The sequence below is a fragment of the Vombatus ursinus genome, unplaced genomic scaffold (assembly GCF_900497805.2).
Source record: "Vombatus ursinus unplaced genomic scaffold, bare-nosed wombat genome assembly UNPS02014794.1, whole genome shotgun sequence".
Lineage (NCBI taxonomy): Eukaryota > Metazoa > Chordata > Mammalia > Diprotodontia > Vombatidae > Vombatus > Vombatus ursinus.
This window is the reverse complement of record NW_020954572.1, coordinates 10,666,696-10,685,639: the sequence shown is the minus strand read 5'-3', so window position 1 is coordinate 10,685,639 and position 18,944 is coordinate 10,666,696. Positions and strand designations below refer to the sequence as shown.

At 36.6% G+C, this 18,944-nt stretch overlaps 1 protein-coding gene across 1 annotated transcript in view; it reads left to right on the top strand.

Moving 5' to 3' along the window:
- The window catches only part of PRKD1 (protein kinase D1), a 389,696-nt gene that overhangs the window by 190,385 nt on the left and 180,367 nt on the right, over positions 1–18,944 (top strand). The window contains exon 2 of the mRNA XM_027870203.1: positions 15,972–16,110. Coding sequence (XP_027726004.1) covers positions 15,972–16,110 — 139 coding nt within the window. The remainder of the gene's footprint in view (positions 1–15,971; positions 16,111–18,944) is intronic.

The following is an 18,944-nucleotide window of genomic DNA, read 5'->3' as shown; positions in this document are numbered from 1 at the left end:
ATTTATAAAAGCACACTATTATGTATAAGAATGAAGAGTAGAAGTCAAGTTTTATGAGCCTTAAGGTTATAGGGGTCCAAGTTATGCCTGTGTTTTTTTAGGCTTCAGTTACAGGGTAAACACAGCCCTATTAATGGTATCAATTCTTACCTACCTCTCCAGGTTTTAAGGCATACATTTTTATTTCAGGAAGATACTGTTTAACCATATTTTCGAGAAAAAAAAGAAATGTTTCTTTTACTCTAGGAGTTCTTAATTTCAAATGCAAGGGGTCTGTCAACTTGTATGGGGGAAAATATATCTTGATTTCTCTAATTGCTTTCTTTTACAAATCTATGTATTTTATTTTATGCTTTGGGAAAAAACATTACTCTGAGAAGGGGTTCATAGGCTTCCCCAGACTAATAAAGGGATCCATGACACCAAAAAGGTTAATCCTCGCTCTAGATTATTTTCCCCTTTTCATCCTCTGTCCTCAGTTCTAAAGTTTGAAAACCCTTGAGGATGAAAAAAAAAGGAAGTTTGGAGTTATGCATCGTTGGATGAGTATTATCACTTTCTCCTAAGTAGAAATTTAGTTTCAAAAGGTAGAATTTGATACAGAAAAATGATAAGAAGCAGAGGGAGGGTTTCTCACTAGATTTGAAGGGAATTGAGGATAATGATAAGAAAGATTGTGAGTGTAACGATTGCTTAATGACATACGTGGATGGTTTATAAGGGCTAGAAGCCAGTGAGCAAAAAAATTACAATGGTTTAAATATTAACTTTACTTGTGGAATGCAGAGAATGAAGTGGATTTTAGGCATTTCATAGATGGCTATTTTTAGCTATTTTGGATGGGGGAAGAGAATTTACTGAAGATGATCCCGTATTTCTAATCTTGGGAATGAAGGTGGTTGTGATGATGGAGGACATGACTTTGAAGAAAGTATTTTAAATACAGTAAGAACCTTGAAGTGGCAACTAGTCATCTGAATGGCAGTATTAGAGAAATAAGAGGAATATAAAGGTAGCAAAAGTAGAAATGCAGGTAGTTAGGGAGTTTGGCTGTAAAGCCAAATGTGATCTGAATGTGCGCTTCATAGCAGAGCAAGGAATATAGCTCCTAGACTAAGTGTATGCTCTTTTTCGTGTATAGCAGGGAGGAGAACAGGTGGTACATTGGAAAGAGTGAGAAATTATAGTTAGAGGATCTGAGTTTAAATTCTGGCTCTGCCACATACCACCTGTGTGACTTTGGATAAGGAACTTAGCCTCTCTTGATCTCATTTCTACAAATATAAAATCTGGAAAAGAGGAATTCTAGATCTACATTTTTTGTTGTTCGATCGTTTCAGTCATGTCTGACCTTTTATAACCCCATTTTTGGGTTTTCTTGGCAAAGATACTGGAATGCTTTGCTATTTATTTCTCCAACTCATTTTACAGATGAGAAAACACTGAGACACACAGGGTTAAGTGACTTGCCCAGGGTTACACAGCTAGTAAGTGTACGTGGCTTGATTTGAACTCAGTTCTTCCTGACTCCAAGCCTGGTAATACTTACCGTTCTACCTACCTGCACCTAGTTTTAAATAAATGATCCCTAAAATGTCAGTAGATTATTTTAATAGCCCTTTCAGATATCATATTCTGAATATAAGAAGACTTCCCTTTGTTGTTATTTACTACGTTTTGTTGTTGTTGTTATTGTTGTTTTGTTCTATTTTTGTACTGGTTCCCTACTCCCAGGAAAGAATTTTTAAAAAACCCAACAATTACTACTAGGTATTGGACAGTAGAGAATTGAAGACAGAATAGGGTAATACCCTCTGCCACTGAGGCCTCTCCTCTGATTGACTGGTTCCTCACAAAATCTATATTTTAAGGAGGAGGTCCATGTCTTCATTCCTCTCCAGACTGCTTTCCTGACTCTCCTGAACTTTCTCCTCACTGTCCCCATGCCAGGTACCTTTGTATTCCACCCTATTTCTCCAGCCTTTCAGCTCACTTTTATGTGTTATCTTCCTCCATTAGAATGTAAGCTCCTTGAGGGCAGGCACTGTCTATTTTTCCGTTTGTATTTATATCCCTGGTGTTTACCACAGTACCTGGCACATAGTGGATGCTTAAAAAATGCTTGTTGACATGACTTGTTTTCTTTCAAACATCATATCTACGTTATAGTCTAGCTTGTTTTATGGGCAACTCTTTCCACATCCAGCAAGCTGTCCATTAACTAGTAATGCCTCTTTTTAGCTAGTACACACCCCTCCTCCTTTTACTCTCACCCTTTTTTTTCTGAACATCCATATTTTGAATCTTCTTACTTGGAGCATTCCAGGCTAGAAACTTCAGTTCTCTGGCTGATTGGTAGTTTCCTGCCTGTGACATCAGTGATGCAAAACCAATCAGACTCATTGGACCAGGACCCATCCTTCTCTCCTTTTAAAACCTCTGAATGTTGCTGATGGATAAAAGGTTATGACTCCCAGGGTTTCCATGAGCTGTCTTACTGTCCCTAAACACAAACCCAGGAATCCTTTATAATTCTGTAGTCCCACTGCTTGCCATGGCCCAAGGACTGTCTTTCTTTGGAAATATCCATGGTTGTGTCCCTTCCTTGCCCTTTTCCAATTTGTTTTGGAATCATTCATCCTAACTGCAGTGTGGAGTGTGTGAAGGACGTCCCTAGTTTCCAGGTGTTAGTTCTGCCTCTATTTCAAGGGTTCTTAACCTGGGGCCTATGAATGTTTTGGTTTTTTTAATAATTTGATAACTAGGAGCAGCTAAGTGGCACAGTGGATAGAGCACCAGCCCTGGGTTCAGGAGGACCTGAGTTCAAATGTGGCCTCAGATGCATAACTCTTACTAGCTGTGTGACACTGGGTAAGTCACTTAATCCCATCCCCTAGCCCAAAAAACAAAACAAAACAAAAAATTTGATAACTAGTTCAATGTAACTGGTTTCCTTTGTAATACTCTGTATTTTATGTATGAAAAAAAAATTCTTTTGGGAAGGGTTCCATTAGCTTCCAGACTCCCAAAAGATTCCATGATACACTAAAAAGGTTGAGAACCTTAGCTTGAGATGGGACCATCAGGTTCCCTAAGACCTTTTCTTTTTTATCCCTTCTTCCTACTCCCTTGGGTGACTCCAGTTAAATCACATGGACTTCTTTTTTGGTTTTTTCCTAAACAAGTCAAATTTTGAAAAGGGCCTGTTGCTTTCAGACCAGATTGGCTCATCTAATTCCTCTATGAAGAAGCCTCTTAAAGACCCAGCAATAGATTAAGACACAGTATTAACAAGCTTCTGTTAAAAATTTTCTTAATAAGGAGATCTATTGTACTAATTAATTAGTAATTCTATAAAGATGTATAAAGTAAAAAGAGCCAATGGTGAGTGGTGTCAACTCTGATGTCGTTACCTAATAATTGAAAAAGAAGAGTTCGTTTGTTTTCTGCTCCACTGGGGAGGAAAAAAAAGGAATGCTGTAGTTTATTTTTTGTTTGTTTTTTTATTCTTAAATTAATAATTAAAGGCAAGGGACATTGCTCATAGAGAGCAGTCATTGTGTTGAATCCTTTAATCTGCCTCCTTTGGTGATGTGAAGTGGCCATGCAAAGCAGCACATGCCACTTCTCACCTCCCTTCTTTGGAAGGGTGGGAGATTATGGGTGTGGAATGCAGCATATACTGTTAGACTTTTTCCATATGTTAATTTTACTGAACCTTTTTTTAAATTCTTTGTTATGGGAGAGAAGGAGAATATACTGGAGAATACAGATGATTCACAATCAAAGTAAATCAATGAAAATTAACTTTAACAAAAAAAAATGAACTTAAGAATTAACAAAATCCTGCCATGAATAGTAATCATTTTTGTCCTCTTTATGTTTACTTTTCTTTGAAACTTGTGTTGTGGATAGACTTTCACTATTCTTGATAGCAAGCAAATTAGCCTTGTGGGCAAGGACCCAGTTTTTTAAGCTTTTCTTCTTTATAGACTATAAGCAGAGTACTGGATGTATGAGGAGTTTTCCACAAATATTAGTTGATAAATTTTGAGAAGAAGGGGGATGAGGGCTCAGGGTTTCAACTTGTGATTTCAGTGGATGCTAGAACTAGGTTACAGGTTTAAGCTACAGTTATAGCCTTAGAGAGTTGCCTGAAGCACGGAAAGGTTAAGTGACCAGCCAGAGTGTGTCAGGGCCAGGACTTGAATCCTGGTCTTTTTACTTCATGTATTGCTCTCTATCTGTTATTATTATGTCATGATTCTTTTTGATTTATTGATTAATGTACTCTTTATACAATTGTAAGATCAAATATTTAAAGATAGGAGGGACCTTGGAAGTCCAAATCCTTCATTTTTCAGATGAGGAAATTGAGGCTCATTCAAGTTAAGTGACTTGTCCATACTCACACAGTTAATAAGTATCAGGCAGTTCTTGAACTCACATTTTCCTAACTTTAAGTCTTTCCCTCTATTCACCATGTTATGTTGTTTTCTTATGCTTCCCCACCTCGTTATCACATGACCTTCACAAAACACCTTGTATTGTTCATATGCATTTATGTTTCATGCCCTGCTGCTCCTCTGTAAGTACCAGAAGGGCAGGCATTGTCTTTGATCTAGACTTTGTACCTTATTCAGTGCCTGGCATGTTCACACCACTTAGGGTTCATTTTTTCTGACTATGATAATGCTGAGAAATGTTTTTGGTTAGACTTACTTTCTGGGCTTTAAAACTTAGCCTGTTTCTGATTTTACTTTATATTTAAAAATGGACCTGTGATTTGATTGGCATAGGGCACTCTCAAATGTTGGGAAACTCTGTCTAACAATGTAGATCAGCACCTTCTGTGCAACTTATAGGCTTAGTTTCCTAAAGTGCTGATAAAGAAGTGACTTGCCCAGGGTCACATAGTACATGTCAAAGGTAAAACTTGAATTTAGGTTTTTCTGGACCTGAGGCTGGCTTATTATCCACTACACCGTGCTGTCTTATTGTTTTGTACATTGCAGGTGTTTAATAGCTATTAAATTGAGTTAAAAATTGACCATTGAGTAACTTGCTCAAAAGTTGTTGTTGGCCTCAACTATGGAAAAGTTCCCTTGGCTACTCATATTTCACATCAGTCCAGTTGGATTTCAGCTACTCATTAGAACACATATTTATTCTACTATAGAGCACATTGTCTGGCCACCTTCGAATTTATGGTGAAATGTAACAGTGAATTGTGCTCTGTGGTCCAGAATGCCAAATGATACACACAGTGGCACAGAGGTTTCCAGAACAGGGTAGAATTAAACTGCTTAAGACCAATGCAAGGGATTGTTGGCCATATTTTCACAGTGGCCAGTTTTGTTAGAACCAAACATGGAGAGAGCTTGAAATCACTTATCTCAGATGTTTCAGCTCATAACAACAAAGCCTCTGAAAAACACATAACTGATCTTGTAATAAGCTCCAGCTGAGTTTACAAGCTCCAAGCTTTTCTGAAAGCCTGTTTAGCTTAATGAGAGTTTTCAGATTTCAAAGCTCACACACCTTCACATAAAAACAGATGATTATGACCAAATGAGGGAATGTTGTTCCATGTATGTTTTTCCCCCAATATGTTTTCCCTCTTGGTTGTCATGCATTGTTCCTGTACACTTTTCACCTTCTAGACAGAATTTTAAAATAGAATTTTTGAATGTCTAATGTGTATGGTTTCCATTCAAGCCGAATGGTATGTTATTCAAAAAGAAAAGATTGAGAGCCTCTTTTTCACTTGTTAACAGTCAAGGGCTGATATGCATATGTTTGTTCTGTCCAATAAAAAGGTGTTTAATCTGAAAAAAAAAAATCCCACCGACCCCTTGTAGATTTTGCTACCATGACAACTGTCCAGTGATTGAGTCTGGGCTGTCGTGGTGACCTCTGTGGCCTATTCTGCATCATTCTAAAACCTTTCTCTGAAGGGTCGATTAAGTGCAAGATGAATCCTTGTTAATGAATAGCAAAAAGCTTTGTCTCTAAAACAATGAGATGAACTTGTCAGGCAGTATCAGCTATACATCTCTCTTTTTTTAAATGATAGTCTGCCATTATGAACTGGATGTATAACCTTAATCAACACTGATGCCACTTTCTTCTTTTCATTCTTCAATTTATTGTTTTAGGAAAGCTTTAATATCATGCACAAGGTCTTTGTATTACACTGTCTGCTTCTGTTGTTCTTCGGAATGGTTATCTGACTCATCACTGGAAAGAAATTAACTATAATTAGGTTGCAAGAAGTTCATAACCTTAATTAAACAATAAAACATTGATTACATTATGCCCCATGGTCTTTAAATGAGGCACAGCTTTCTTGTAAGTACAGCATAAGGATATTAGAGATACTAGACCACAAAAAGAGACCCACAAGATTCAGATGACTTGCGTCATAGAAGAGATTTTAGAGTTGTTTTTATAGAGCCAATCTAAGGAAAAATGGGGAATTAGGAGAAATGTGTCATTATCTAATGTCTTATGCCTCCTTTATTCCCTTATTTCTATCATGGTCTCTTTCTGTACTCCATCTTCTACTTCCAGAGGTTTGTTTTTTTTTAATAAAACTTTTATTTTAAAAATACAACTTATTTCTTAATATAAAACTATATTGACATATTTTGTAACATATCCTGAATTTCCCCCTGAATCTCTCCCCTTTGCCTACTGGAGAGTGTTCCCATATAAGAAAGGTTTTTTTGAGAGAAAGAATAAAGAAAAAATCCACAAAAGTGAGTAGTGCATTGAAAAAGTCTGACAATATATGCCATACTTTAAAAAATTTTTACAACATTCATTTTTATTTCTTTTGTGGTGATTGTTTATCCTAATTACATTTGTGTGATCATTGTATATATTGTTTTCTTGGCTTCATGTATTTCACTTTGTATCAGTAAATTTAAAACTTTCCATGCTTCTCTTTATTCATCATATTTGTCATGTCTTACAGAATTCCATTACATCCACATACCAGAACTTGTTTATCCATTCCCCAGTCCATTGACATCTTTTTTTTGTTGTTGTTTTCAGTTCTTTGCTACTATAAAAAGTGCTTATATAGCCTTTCTTTTTATTCATGGTGATCTTGGGTTATGTGACTAGCAATGGAATCTCTGGGTCAAAAGGCATGGTTCAGTGATTTTATATGAATAATTCCAAATTACTATGGTCATACACATTTTCAGCTCTACCAACAATGCATTAGTGTACTTAACTTCCCGTAACCCTTACAACATTGTTTGTATCTTTTGTCATCATTGCCAGTTTGCTGGAGTGAGGTGAAACTTCAGAATTTATTTTTACTTGAATTTCTCTTATTATTAGTGATTTATATTATTTTTCTTATGATTGTTAATAGTTTGTCATTCTCTTAAGAACTGTTCATATTCTTTGATCACTACTCTTTGGGGAACTGCTGTTAGTCTTATATATTTTGGTTAGTGTTTGTATACTTTTAATAGTAAACCTGTCCTTGTCCTCCCCCTATTCAGAAGACTCCAGTAAGACTTAAAAGAATCAACTACTAAAACCATTTTTTTGTCTTTGAAAGCCCTTTGTAACCTGGCTTTTTCCTACCTCTCCAGTCTTATATCTTATTCCCCTCCACTTTTTGATCAAGGGGTACCAGCTTCCTTGATATTTCTTTCACAAAACACTCCATATCTCAACTCTGGGCCTTTTCCCTGGCTGTCCCACATCTTTCTTCCTCTTCACCTCCACCTCCTGGCTTCCTTCAAGTCTCAGCTAAAGTCCCATTAAGGTTTTTCCAGACCTCCTTCATATTAGATCCTTCCCTGTGAGATAGTTCCAATTTATCCTGTTTATATCTTGTTTGTACATAGTTGTTTGCACGTTGTCTGTCTTATTAGACTGTGATTTCCTTGAGAGAAGATACTGGATTTTTTTTGTGTGTTTCTTTGTATCTCCAGTGATTTGCACAGTTCCTAGCACACAAGTAGGTACTTAAAAATGCTTGTTGACTCCATTTGATACAGAATAATACAAAGAGGTTTGGAAGGAAGGGCATTAGCATTTGGGGGAATCAGGAAATGTTTCATGCAAAAGATGCTTCTTACGCTATATCTTGAAGGGAGAGAGGGTTCTATTTAAGTATGGACGTGAAGAAGAATTGAATTTCAGTATGTGGGATGGGTAGTTTAAAGGCATGGAGATGGGAGATGGAGGAACAGAGAAACAGTAGTTTGTCTGAATCACAGAATATTGAAGGGTACTGGAGGCAAGGCAGTGAAGGACTTCAGAAGCTACATAGAGGACTTTATATTTTATTCTAGTAGCAATAGGATACCATCAGAGCTATTGACTAAAGGAGGGAAATAGTTTTGAACTTAAGGAAACTCACTTTAGGAGCAGCGTGGAAGATGAATTAGAGTGGAGATAAATTTGAGCAAGGGGACCTGTTAAAAGGCTATTACAATAATCTAGGCCAAAGGTCATGAGAGTTGTTAAGTAAGGTGGTATCTGTGTAATTAGAGAGAAAGAGTCAGATGTGAGAGATGTAGAAGCAGAAATGTCAAAAATTGGCAATGGACTTTGAGATGTCTCTAGGACATCTCTTTGGAAATGTTCCAGTAGGCAGATGGTGATTGTGAGACTGAAGCTGAGGGGAAAAAGGTGGAGTTAAATCTATAAGTCTATTTGTCACTGGTATAGAAAGGATAATAAAATCCAGAGGAGATCACTGAGAGAAGAGCGAAGAAAAGGAACCCTGGATCAGAGCCTTGGGAATAGCTATAATTTATGGGTGTGATGTGGATGATGAGCCAGCAAAGAAGACTATGAAGAAGCAGTGCATCATGTAAGAGGAGAACAAGGAGATGATAGTGTCCCCCAAATAGTATCTCCTCCTAACTTTTCCTCCCTCCCTCTCACCTCCAGCTGAACTTGCCCTGACTATGAAAATTTTTATTAATACCTCTGAATACTCTACAAGGAATTAAATGTCATATGGACCTCATCATTGCACAGAGTTTTGTGCATGTGAAATGTGCCTCAGTTTAGAATATGTCTGTAAGCAACAGTTTTGCATGTTTATGATGTTCCAGCAACACACCAGGCCTTATAAGAAGTTTTCTTCTTGAGAAATCAGACAAACTCCCACTGGTGGATTTTGCAGGTGATATGCTAGAGGCCATTGGAAAATCTGATGAAGTGAATCTGTAAAACACATGAATATCAGAGTAAGGAAATGTGGAGTGGAGAAGAAAAGGAAGTTAAAGGTAGGGAATGAGGTGACTAAAGGAGAAGGCTGGAAGCAAAAAAAAAAAAAAAAAAGATTTTCTTTGAGCCACACAATTTTCCGCTAGAATTTCGGCTTCAACTCACTATGTAATTGTAATTTCCATAAAATTAAATGTGAAATAAAAATGATACTAAAAACAAAAACAGTAACATAAATAATCCAGACTTTTCAAGGAAAAGAAATACATGAAGAATACATTGTTCTCCAAGAGAATTGGGGATTAGCGATATAAGGCTATCCTTACTTTTCCTTTCCACTATATAATGTTTTTATTGGAGAGGTTTCAAAAAAGTGACCTCCATTGTTTTTTAGCACATTGGAAGCACTGACATCATTTCAGCTGCAATGTTTATTTTAAGAAGGCAGAATTTCCTACGTACAATTTAGAGGTGATTTTTAGTTGCTTGTTGCCACAGAAACTTAAAGAATGAGATAACTATAGATTTATTATTCTTTCATTTTGGTCCATGCTACAGCAGCTTCTGATCCTAAGCACAACAAAATGGGGAGGGGGAAGTGGGAAGGAAGGGAAACCTCCAGTCATGGGCCTTTTGGGGGATGTGGTTTTTTTTTTTCTTTTTTCTTCTTCTTTCTTCCTTTCTTCTTTTTTTCTTTTTTGGTTCTGGACTTGTGGTATTGGATGGAACTTCAAATGACAAAACTCCCTCTATAAGTGTGACTGTCCAGGGTCACACATCCAGGAGGTGTCAAAGGGAGGATTCGAACATAGGACTTCTGTACTGTGATGTTGTTTGCCACAACTGCCTCTTATTGGATTTAACTTGAAGACAAATTGTGTTTGAACATCTAGGCAGCTAGATGCCATGGTTGAAAATGTGGTGAACTTGGGAGTCAAGAAGACGTAGAATCGTATCCCAGATATTTACTAGCTATGTGACACTGGACAAATTATTTAACCTTTTTTGGCCTCAGCTCCTTCATTTGTTAAACTAGAAGGTTGAATTTGATGACCTCATAATTTTCATCAAGCTCTTATTCTATGAGCCATTGATGTCCTTGAGTAGTCATTTAAACAGCCTTATTCTCCAACATCAGCCACCTTCACCATCTATGAAAATGAAATGGTTTTCCCTTTTTCTCCAATTCATTTATTCAATAAGTGCCTATTAAGTCCAATTTGAGTACATGGCTTTTTGGATATCAGGATATATACTCCATACTTCTTGTAAATTATCTAATTGAGACAGAATGTATATACACAATAATTATGATAACTGACATAAAGCTTGAAGTTATATACATAATTTCTTTTGACCTTTGCCAAAACCCTGTCAGATATATACTAAAGGTATTGTAATCTCTATTTTATAGTTGAAGAAACAGCAGCTCAGAGGGGTTTAAGTGAATTTGTGTGTAGTCACAGAGGCAGTAAATGAACCAGAGTTCTTGATTCCTAAATTCTGCATTCTTTCCATCAAGTCCACAACTATTGATTGTGATACAAGGGAAAGTGTGATAAATCCAAAGAGAAGTTTTAGTTAAAGTACTATGGGAAGTTTGAAGAGGGAAAAGTCACTTTTAACTGGGGAATTGTCAGGCAAAGTTTTGTGGTGGAGTTGGCCCTGGAGTGAGGCATTAAGGGAAGTTATAGATCTCAATTAAAGAAGATAGGAGGTTAGAAGTGGGGAGATGGAAAGTTAGTCTTGTATGTCTGGAACACACAGTGCATGAAGAAAGGGGATGGTATGAGATGGGGCCAAAAAAATGATGTTGGAACTCCAATTTCAGAGGAACTTGTCCACTGAGATCAGGATTTTTCTACCTTCTTACTAAGCATGGAGAATCCCTGAAGGTTTTGAGTGGAACAGTGACATCATCAGAGAAGTAATAAGATACCAACAATGCAATGGGTGTGTATTGAAGAGAGAATAAAATGGAGGCAGGAGGGCATATGAAGCAATTTCGGTGATCCAAGGGAAGCAATGAGAGTTTGTTCTAAGTTGGTTGCAGTGGTTGCAGAACTGGGACATGAAAGACATAGCGCAGATAGAATCTGTAAGAGTTGGCAACTAGCGGGTTGGATGTGTGGGATAGGGGAGAAGAGTCAAACAAGATGCCAGGGTTTTGTCTTACCTCTACTTCCCACAAGCTACTGTGCCATATGGAGTAAGGTGACAGTGGTTAAGAATGGAGCATTGCATTTCCATACCTTGTGATTTCTTTAAGAAATAGGTTATTGGCTCCATCACAAGCCAGTACTGTCTCCAGCCATATGCTATGGATTCAGAAAGAGGAGTGTACTGTGGTTGATCCAAGTATAAGCATCTCCTAAGCTTGAATATGTCCTTTTTCTCTTTAGAAGGGCTTCTTAACTTTTTTGTGTCCCCTTTGATAGTCTGGTTAAGCCTATTGTCTTCTCAGAATAATGTTTGTAAAGACATAAAATAAAATTCATAGGATTGCAAAGGAAACAAATCGTGTTGATTATGTATATGAAAAATATATATTTAAAGTTTATAGATCCCAAGTTAAGAATCCCTAATCTATAGCAAACATCTGGACTGAGTTATCAAAATTTCTGCCTTTAGGGACTCACCCAAATGCTTGTTTACTATCCAGCCTCTATAAATGCATTTTGTTTTGTGTTCCAGGAAATTGTACTCTTCACAGTCTATAGGTATTAATTTTGTGACAAGTCAATTATTATGTGTCACAGAGGACTGAAACCTCTAGTAGAGGCCAGCATAGGGAGGAAATGATTTTACACCTTGCCAAGGGTGCCCTAATGCCTTGTTCTAGCTCTGGTGAATCTAACCAAGGGCATCTGTTTTCTACTTGGCTTTGCCTGTTTAAATGAGGGTCTTTGGATAAATAAATTACTTAATACTTGGACAGAGGAATCCTTGTACTTGGGGACAATTCAGCTTAGCAAGAATTAAAGAAGACAGTCCACCCCAGTACCAAGTGTAACCATACTGTCCAACTTTTAGAGCATCTGATCTGTATTCCAATGATACAGCAAATGTTCCCCAACCCCTAATCCCCCTGGAGAAGTTGGAGGGTCATGGTGTTGGTGTGTACATGTGCCAGCCGGATCATAAAATCATAGAGTTATATTTAAAAGTGAACTGAGGAATCTGGTTCAGTCTTCACATTTTGCAGGTGAACAACCTGAGACCCAGAGAGATTGTGACTTCTACAAGGTTACTTGCTGTACTTTTGAGAGAAGAGAAAATAATCGGGCATTAATATTGTAGGCAATTGGGTGGCACAGGTAGAGCACTGGTCCTGGAGTCAAGACCTGAGTTCAAATCCGACCTCAGACATTTACTAGCTATGGGACCCTTTGCAAGTCACTTGATGTCTATTTGCCTCAGTTTCCTTAGTTATAAAATTATGCTGACTCCTACCTAAACTATTCACCTTCATTTCATTGAAGACTGTTTTTATTACTTTTATAATTCTCTTAGATTCACCTATCATGCAACTCCTTGACAGGCAAACTATGAGTCTATGACAGTGGAGGTAAAGAGTGTGAAAGATAAGAATCTTGGTAAAGATGTAAACCCTGTGCTTTCTCTGACAAAGAGAATATAGTTCAGGTATAAACAGTATTAGTGAAATATGATATTTTAATCATCTGGTTAATTTAGACTGTATAGATAAATAAATTCAGTGCCATAGGCCATAATAATTTACAGGAAGTTTGATTCATTTAGTTTAGCTTTAATTTTATATGTATGTATATCTGCATATGCCTATGTGTTTGTGCATGTGTGTGTGTGCACACCCTTATCAATGCATGACAGGATTATTGCAGCAATATTTGTCCTCTCTGCTTCCAGTTTCTTCACTCTGCAACCTATCATCCATACAGCTGCCAAAATAATTTTCTAAAGCTTAAGTCTGTCTCTGCTGCTTCCTTGCTCCAGAACTTCCAAGTTCTCTCTATTGCTTCTAGGATAAAATACAAACTTTTTTTTTTCTTGGCATTTAAAGTCTTTCACAATCTGGTGCCAGATTACACTGGGTTGATTTAATATTCCCCTCTTTTGTGTAATATATGTTTCAGCCAAACTGACCTAGCTGTTCCCTTAACTTGACGTTCTATCTCCTGACCCCCATGCATTTGCACAGGCTCCTATTTTAAACCCTATTTCAGGGCTGTAATAATTTCTCTCCTCCAGCTCCTAGGATCCCGGCTCTCCCCAGCCTCCTTTCAAAGCTTAGATCACATGCTACCTCCAGTGGGAATCCTTTCCTGATGTCTTCTTTTTTCTTTGCCTCCCTATTGTCTTGCACATAATAGGTGCTTAATCAATGCATGATGGATCGGCTTGGATTGACTAAGTTATCTGTTCTGATTAGAAATTATAAAAAAAATACTTGAATATTATTCTATACACCTCTCTAACTGAGAGGCAGAGTGATATAGTGGATAAAGAACTGGCTTTAGAGTCAAGAAGAGCTAGGTTCAAATTCCTGAAATACACTGGCTTTGTGACCTTGATAAACTCTGAAATTCCTAGACAAATTCTAAGACTGTAAGCAGCAAAACAGTTGGCAGTCTGTATTGCTAGAGTGATTTCCTCACCATGGTCCCTACACCAGTGAAATAACAGGTTTGGATATAAAAACAAACAAGCAAGCAACAACCACTAAATACTATCAGTCATAAATAATAACCCTAGTAATATCAGCTCTTATATCTCTGAGAGAAGCTGTATTCTCTTAGATTGATACATACTCTAGCTTTAAAGACTTCTAAAGCAATTCCACTTGTTTCCCCATCCATCCATTCCAGTTCTTAAGTACCTTACTGCCAGGAAATTCTCTTATATCTAATCTTATATCCTTCAGTGCAGTTTAAGGTCATTTCCTCTTGATCTGTATTCAGTAAAATAGAGAATTGCTAGTAGCTGTTATCTGTACAACATCCTCTCATATACTTGAAGACAAAACTATTATTAAATTTCTAGCACTGCCTTCTTCACCCCATCTGGGCTAAATAGTTTCAGGCCTTTTAAACCTTCCTCATAAGTCTTATTTGCCACTTCAGTAATCAAGTTGAGTCAAGTGAACAAGAGTTTCAAAGTGCTAAATGTGTCATACTCTGGAGTAATATCTGGCAAGAAAAAAAGGGGCAAAAACAATGTCCCTGCCCTCAGGGAGATCACATTCTATTGGGATAGACTACATGAAAACAATTATTTACATAGAAGATATGTATAGTATAAACTGGAGGTAATTTCAGATGGGAAGGCACTTAGTGGCTGGAAGAACCAGAAAAGGCCTCCTGCAGAATGTGGGATTTGAAATAAACCTCAGTAAAAGCCATGGAAGCTAAAGGAAGGAGGAGTGGGAGAGCATTCCAGGAATGGTGGATAGCCATGCAAAAACCCAGAGATGGGAAATGTAGCATTATATATGAAGAAAAACATGAAGTCAGTGTTGCTACATTGTCAAGTCAGTGAAGGGTAATAATGTATAAGAATACTGGGAAAGTAAGAAGGAGTCAAGTTATGCAGATCATTATGGATAGGTAGTTTACACAATGGATTAAGTTCAGGACCCTGGAGTCAAGAAGATTTGTATTTAAATTATGTCTCAGACACTTACTAGCTGTATAACCTCAAATAAGTAACTGAAGCTCTGTTAGTTTCGGTTTCCTCATCTGTAAAGTGGGGCTAATAATAGCACCCACCTCACAGGATTGTTATGAGGATCAAATGAAATAATATAGGTAAAGTTCTTTGTAAACCTCAAAGTGCTCTGTAAATGCTAGCAGATAGTTGTTAAATGCCGAACAGAAGAATTTACATCTGATCTTTGAGGTAGTATCATACCACCAAAGCTCATTGAGCATAGGGGTGGCATGGTCAGACCTGCATTTTAGAAAAATCATTTTGTCACCTGAGTGGAGCATGGATTAGAGTAGGGAGAAGCTGGAGGCAGAGAGACTAATCAAAGGCAATGTTGTAGTTGTTTATGTGAGAAGTATTGAGGACGTCTGAACTAAGGAGGTAATGTGGAGACAAAAGACAAATATAAGAAGTGTCATGAAGGGAGAAATGATAAGATTTAGCAGAAGACTAGATATGATGGTTTAAATAAATCACCTATCATATATAGAACATTATTCGATTTCTCTAATTTTTTTTTTTGAGCTCTCAAGGGATTTTGGACCTAAACTAAGGAGTTAGTATAGAGACAAAAGAACGTATATAAGAGATGTCATGAAGGGATAAATAATAAGATTTAACAGAGGACTAGATATGAGGGCTTAAACAAAGCGCTTACTATATGCAGAACATTATTAGGTGTGTCTTTTTTTTTTTTTAGCTCTCATGGAATTTTGTTGTTTGATCATTTGTTTCCATTGTGTCTGACTCTTCCCTACCCCATTACGGGTTTTCTTGGGAAAGATAGTGAAATGTTTTGTCATTTCCTTCTTCAGCTCATTTTATAGATGAGGAACTGAGACAAACAAGTTAAGTGACTTGCCCAGGGTCACATAGCTAGTAAGTGTCTGACACCAAATTGAACTCAGGAAGATGAGTCTTCCTGATTGCAAACCCAGTGCCCTATCTACTGTACCACCTAGCTGTCCCATGGGATGCTACCTTGTATTTGCACTCTGATATCAATTTAACTAGAATTTCTTATTTTAAAATGCAAAATACATAATGACATAAAGCTTTGTTGTCATTTGTGTTTACAGTTTCCTGAATGCGGTTTCTATGGAATGTATGATAAGATCCTGCTTTTTCGTCATGACCCTACCTCTGAAAACATTCTTCAACTGGTAAAGACAGCCAGCGACATCCAAGAAGGAGATCTCATTGAAGTTGTCTTATCAGGTAAAATGGATATTTTCTCTTTGATTATGGTCATACTTCTTAATTAAGAGTCCCTTGGATTTTATGCTCGGGGGGTTGTTATATAACATCCCTGGGACTATTCCTTTTTTTTTTAATGAATGAATGAAAAAAAAGTATTTGCTAAGCACTTTCTATGTCCCACCAACTTTGTTAAACACTGGATATACAAAGACAAAAGTGAGACTTGGTCCAAATGACTTCCAAAGACCCTACTCATTTAAGAAATTCTATTCTAGTATTTGATAAGAATTTGAAATATGATTTCCAACTTTTTAAAAGATAAACACTACATGAAACAGTATATGAGAATGAATGTTAGGCTTGATCCCGAGCTTCCATTTACATAGTAGGCAAAAATAATAAATAAATTTAATTTAATTTAAAAAAAACATTTTAAGGAAAAATAAATTTGCCATGTCCGAACATGAATAACAATAGGCCCTGTCTGGTGAAGAAGGCGACTGGAATCTGGATAAAACGTCATTGTCACATCAAGGAGCCAAGATGTCATTTGCTTACCATGATCAAGAGACAGCAGAAGACCAAAGTATAGGTTAGGAAGTTAGTGGATTGCTCTGGTACAGAACAAGACCAGCTTATACAGGTTAGCAATTAAAGAAGGCTGAATTAGACCTGAGGTAGGTAAGTCAATCAGGTTTTTATTAAGCACTTAGTATGCACCAGGTACTATGCATGAGCACTGGGGATTGAAAGAAAAACAAAAACACTTCTGCTCTCAATTAGCTTATATTTTAGTGTACCTAAAAAGGAACATACAAAGTATATATAGAGTACAATTGGAGGTTGTTAGAGGGGAAGGCTCTCGTAGGTGTGAGGAATAGGAAAACAGAAGATGGTATTTGAGTTTTGAAGGAAGTCACAGATTCTAAGAGGCAGAGGTGAAGATAAAGAATATTTCTGACATAGAGAACTGCCATAGAAAAAATGCATAGAGATAAAAGATTGAGTATCTTGTTCCAGGAACCGTAATTAGCCCAGTATAGCTGGCTCATAGAATGTACGGAGGGAGTAAGGTACAAGAAGACTGAAAAAGTCAGAAATGGCCAGGTTGTGAAGATTTTAAATGCAAAACAAAGGACTTTTGATCTGTAGGATGACATTTGAGATTATTGATTGGGAATGTGGGTGAGGAATGGGTCAGACTAAGGTCAATTTATTTGACAGTATGGAACTCACACCAAGAATATAGCTGCCATCTTTTTATACTGAGTATTCACATTAGCTAAGAAATGGTCATAAGATCTGGGCCTATAGATAAAGAGAAAATCCTGTGTCTGTGCAAGGGAAAAGTTGAGGTGACAGCAACATCTGAACTTAGGTCCTTTATAACAGTAGTGTCAGCCATTTGCTGGTAACAATTCCTAAAAAAGATTTTCACTAAAAATAGAGGAATCATTTAGACAACTTGGTTTTCTCCCTTCAACTTATGTTTTTCCATATGGCTAATGGAAATTCTTTTATTAAATAAAATGTTGTTGCTATTTTATGTATTTAAGTCAACTGTATTTCCTAGTGTGTCCTTTATTCCCTTTCCCAGAGTCATCACTTATAAGAAAGAATAAAAACAAAAACAGAAATTCAACAAATCTAACACATCAACAACAAAGCCTGATATTATATACAATGGTCCTTATCCCATACTTGTCTATCTCTTCAAGGGAGTTGAGGAAGTACCTTCTGATATCTCTTTGGGTTCTACCTTGGTCATCATAGTATCAGTGATCATTTTAAATTGTTTTGTTGCTGATATTCTTATTATTTACATTGTTGTAGTTATTCTGTATGTTGCCCTTATTATGCTTACTTCACTTAGAGTCAGTTCTTATAACCCTTCCTCTACTTCTCTGAATTCATTACATTTTTCTTATAACAATAATATTCCATTACATTCTTGTACTACAATTTGTATAACATTGTCCAAAAGATAAGCATATAATTTGTTTTCATTTTTTACTGCTACACAATGCACTATTATGAATAATTTCCTTTTTTGGGGGGGGTGGTAACTTTTTTTTTTTGCCATTGGCCTCTTTAGATTATATAGTTAGCAATGGGAATCTGAGTAAGTGGCATGAGTTTTTTAGCCAATATTTTTATTTTATTATTATTTTATTATTTTAGCCAATAATTTAACTATGATAATTCTACATTGCTTTCTGGAATAGTTGGACCGATTGATACAGTTATGAATAGTATATTCATTTCCTTGTCTTTCCACAATTCCATTGGAAATTATTTCTAAAGAAAATTGATGACTTTTAAGGAGAGTAATTAATCTTAACATTATATTAAGTACTCCAGATTACATTCTTTCAGAGAATTAGTGCCATTTACTACATTTTCTGTGCATAGAAAATGCACTTTTTTCAGTGAACTTTTTATTTTTTTAACTTAATAGTATTTTATTTTTTTCCAATTACATATAATGATAGTTTTCAACACTCATTTTTGTAAGATTTTGAGTTCCGAATTTTTCTCCCTCCCTTCTCTTCTTCCCCCCCTCCAAGTCAGCAGGTAATCTGATATAGGTTATACATGTACAATCATGTTAAACATATTTCCGCATTAGTCATGTTGTGAAAGAAGACTCAGAATAAAAGGGAAAAACCACGAGAAAGAAAGAAAAAACAAAAAACAAAAAAAAGTGAAAATAGTATGCTTCGATCTGCATTCAGACTCCATAGTCCTTTCTCTGGATGTGGTCACCATTTTCCATCACGAGTCCCTTGTTGGAATTATCTTGGATCATTGCATTGCTGACAAGATTTAAGTGTATCATAGTTGATCATCAC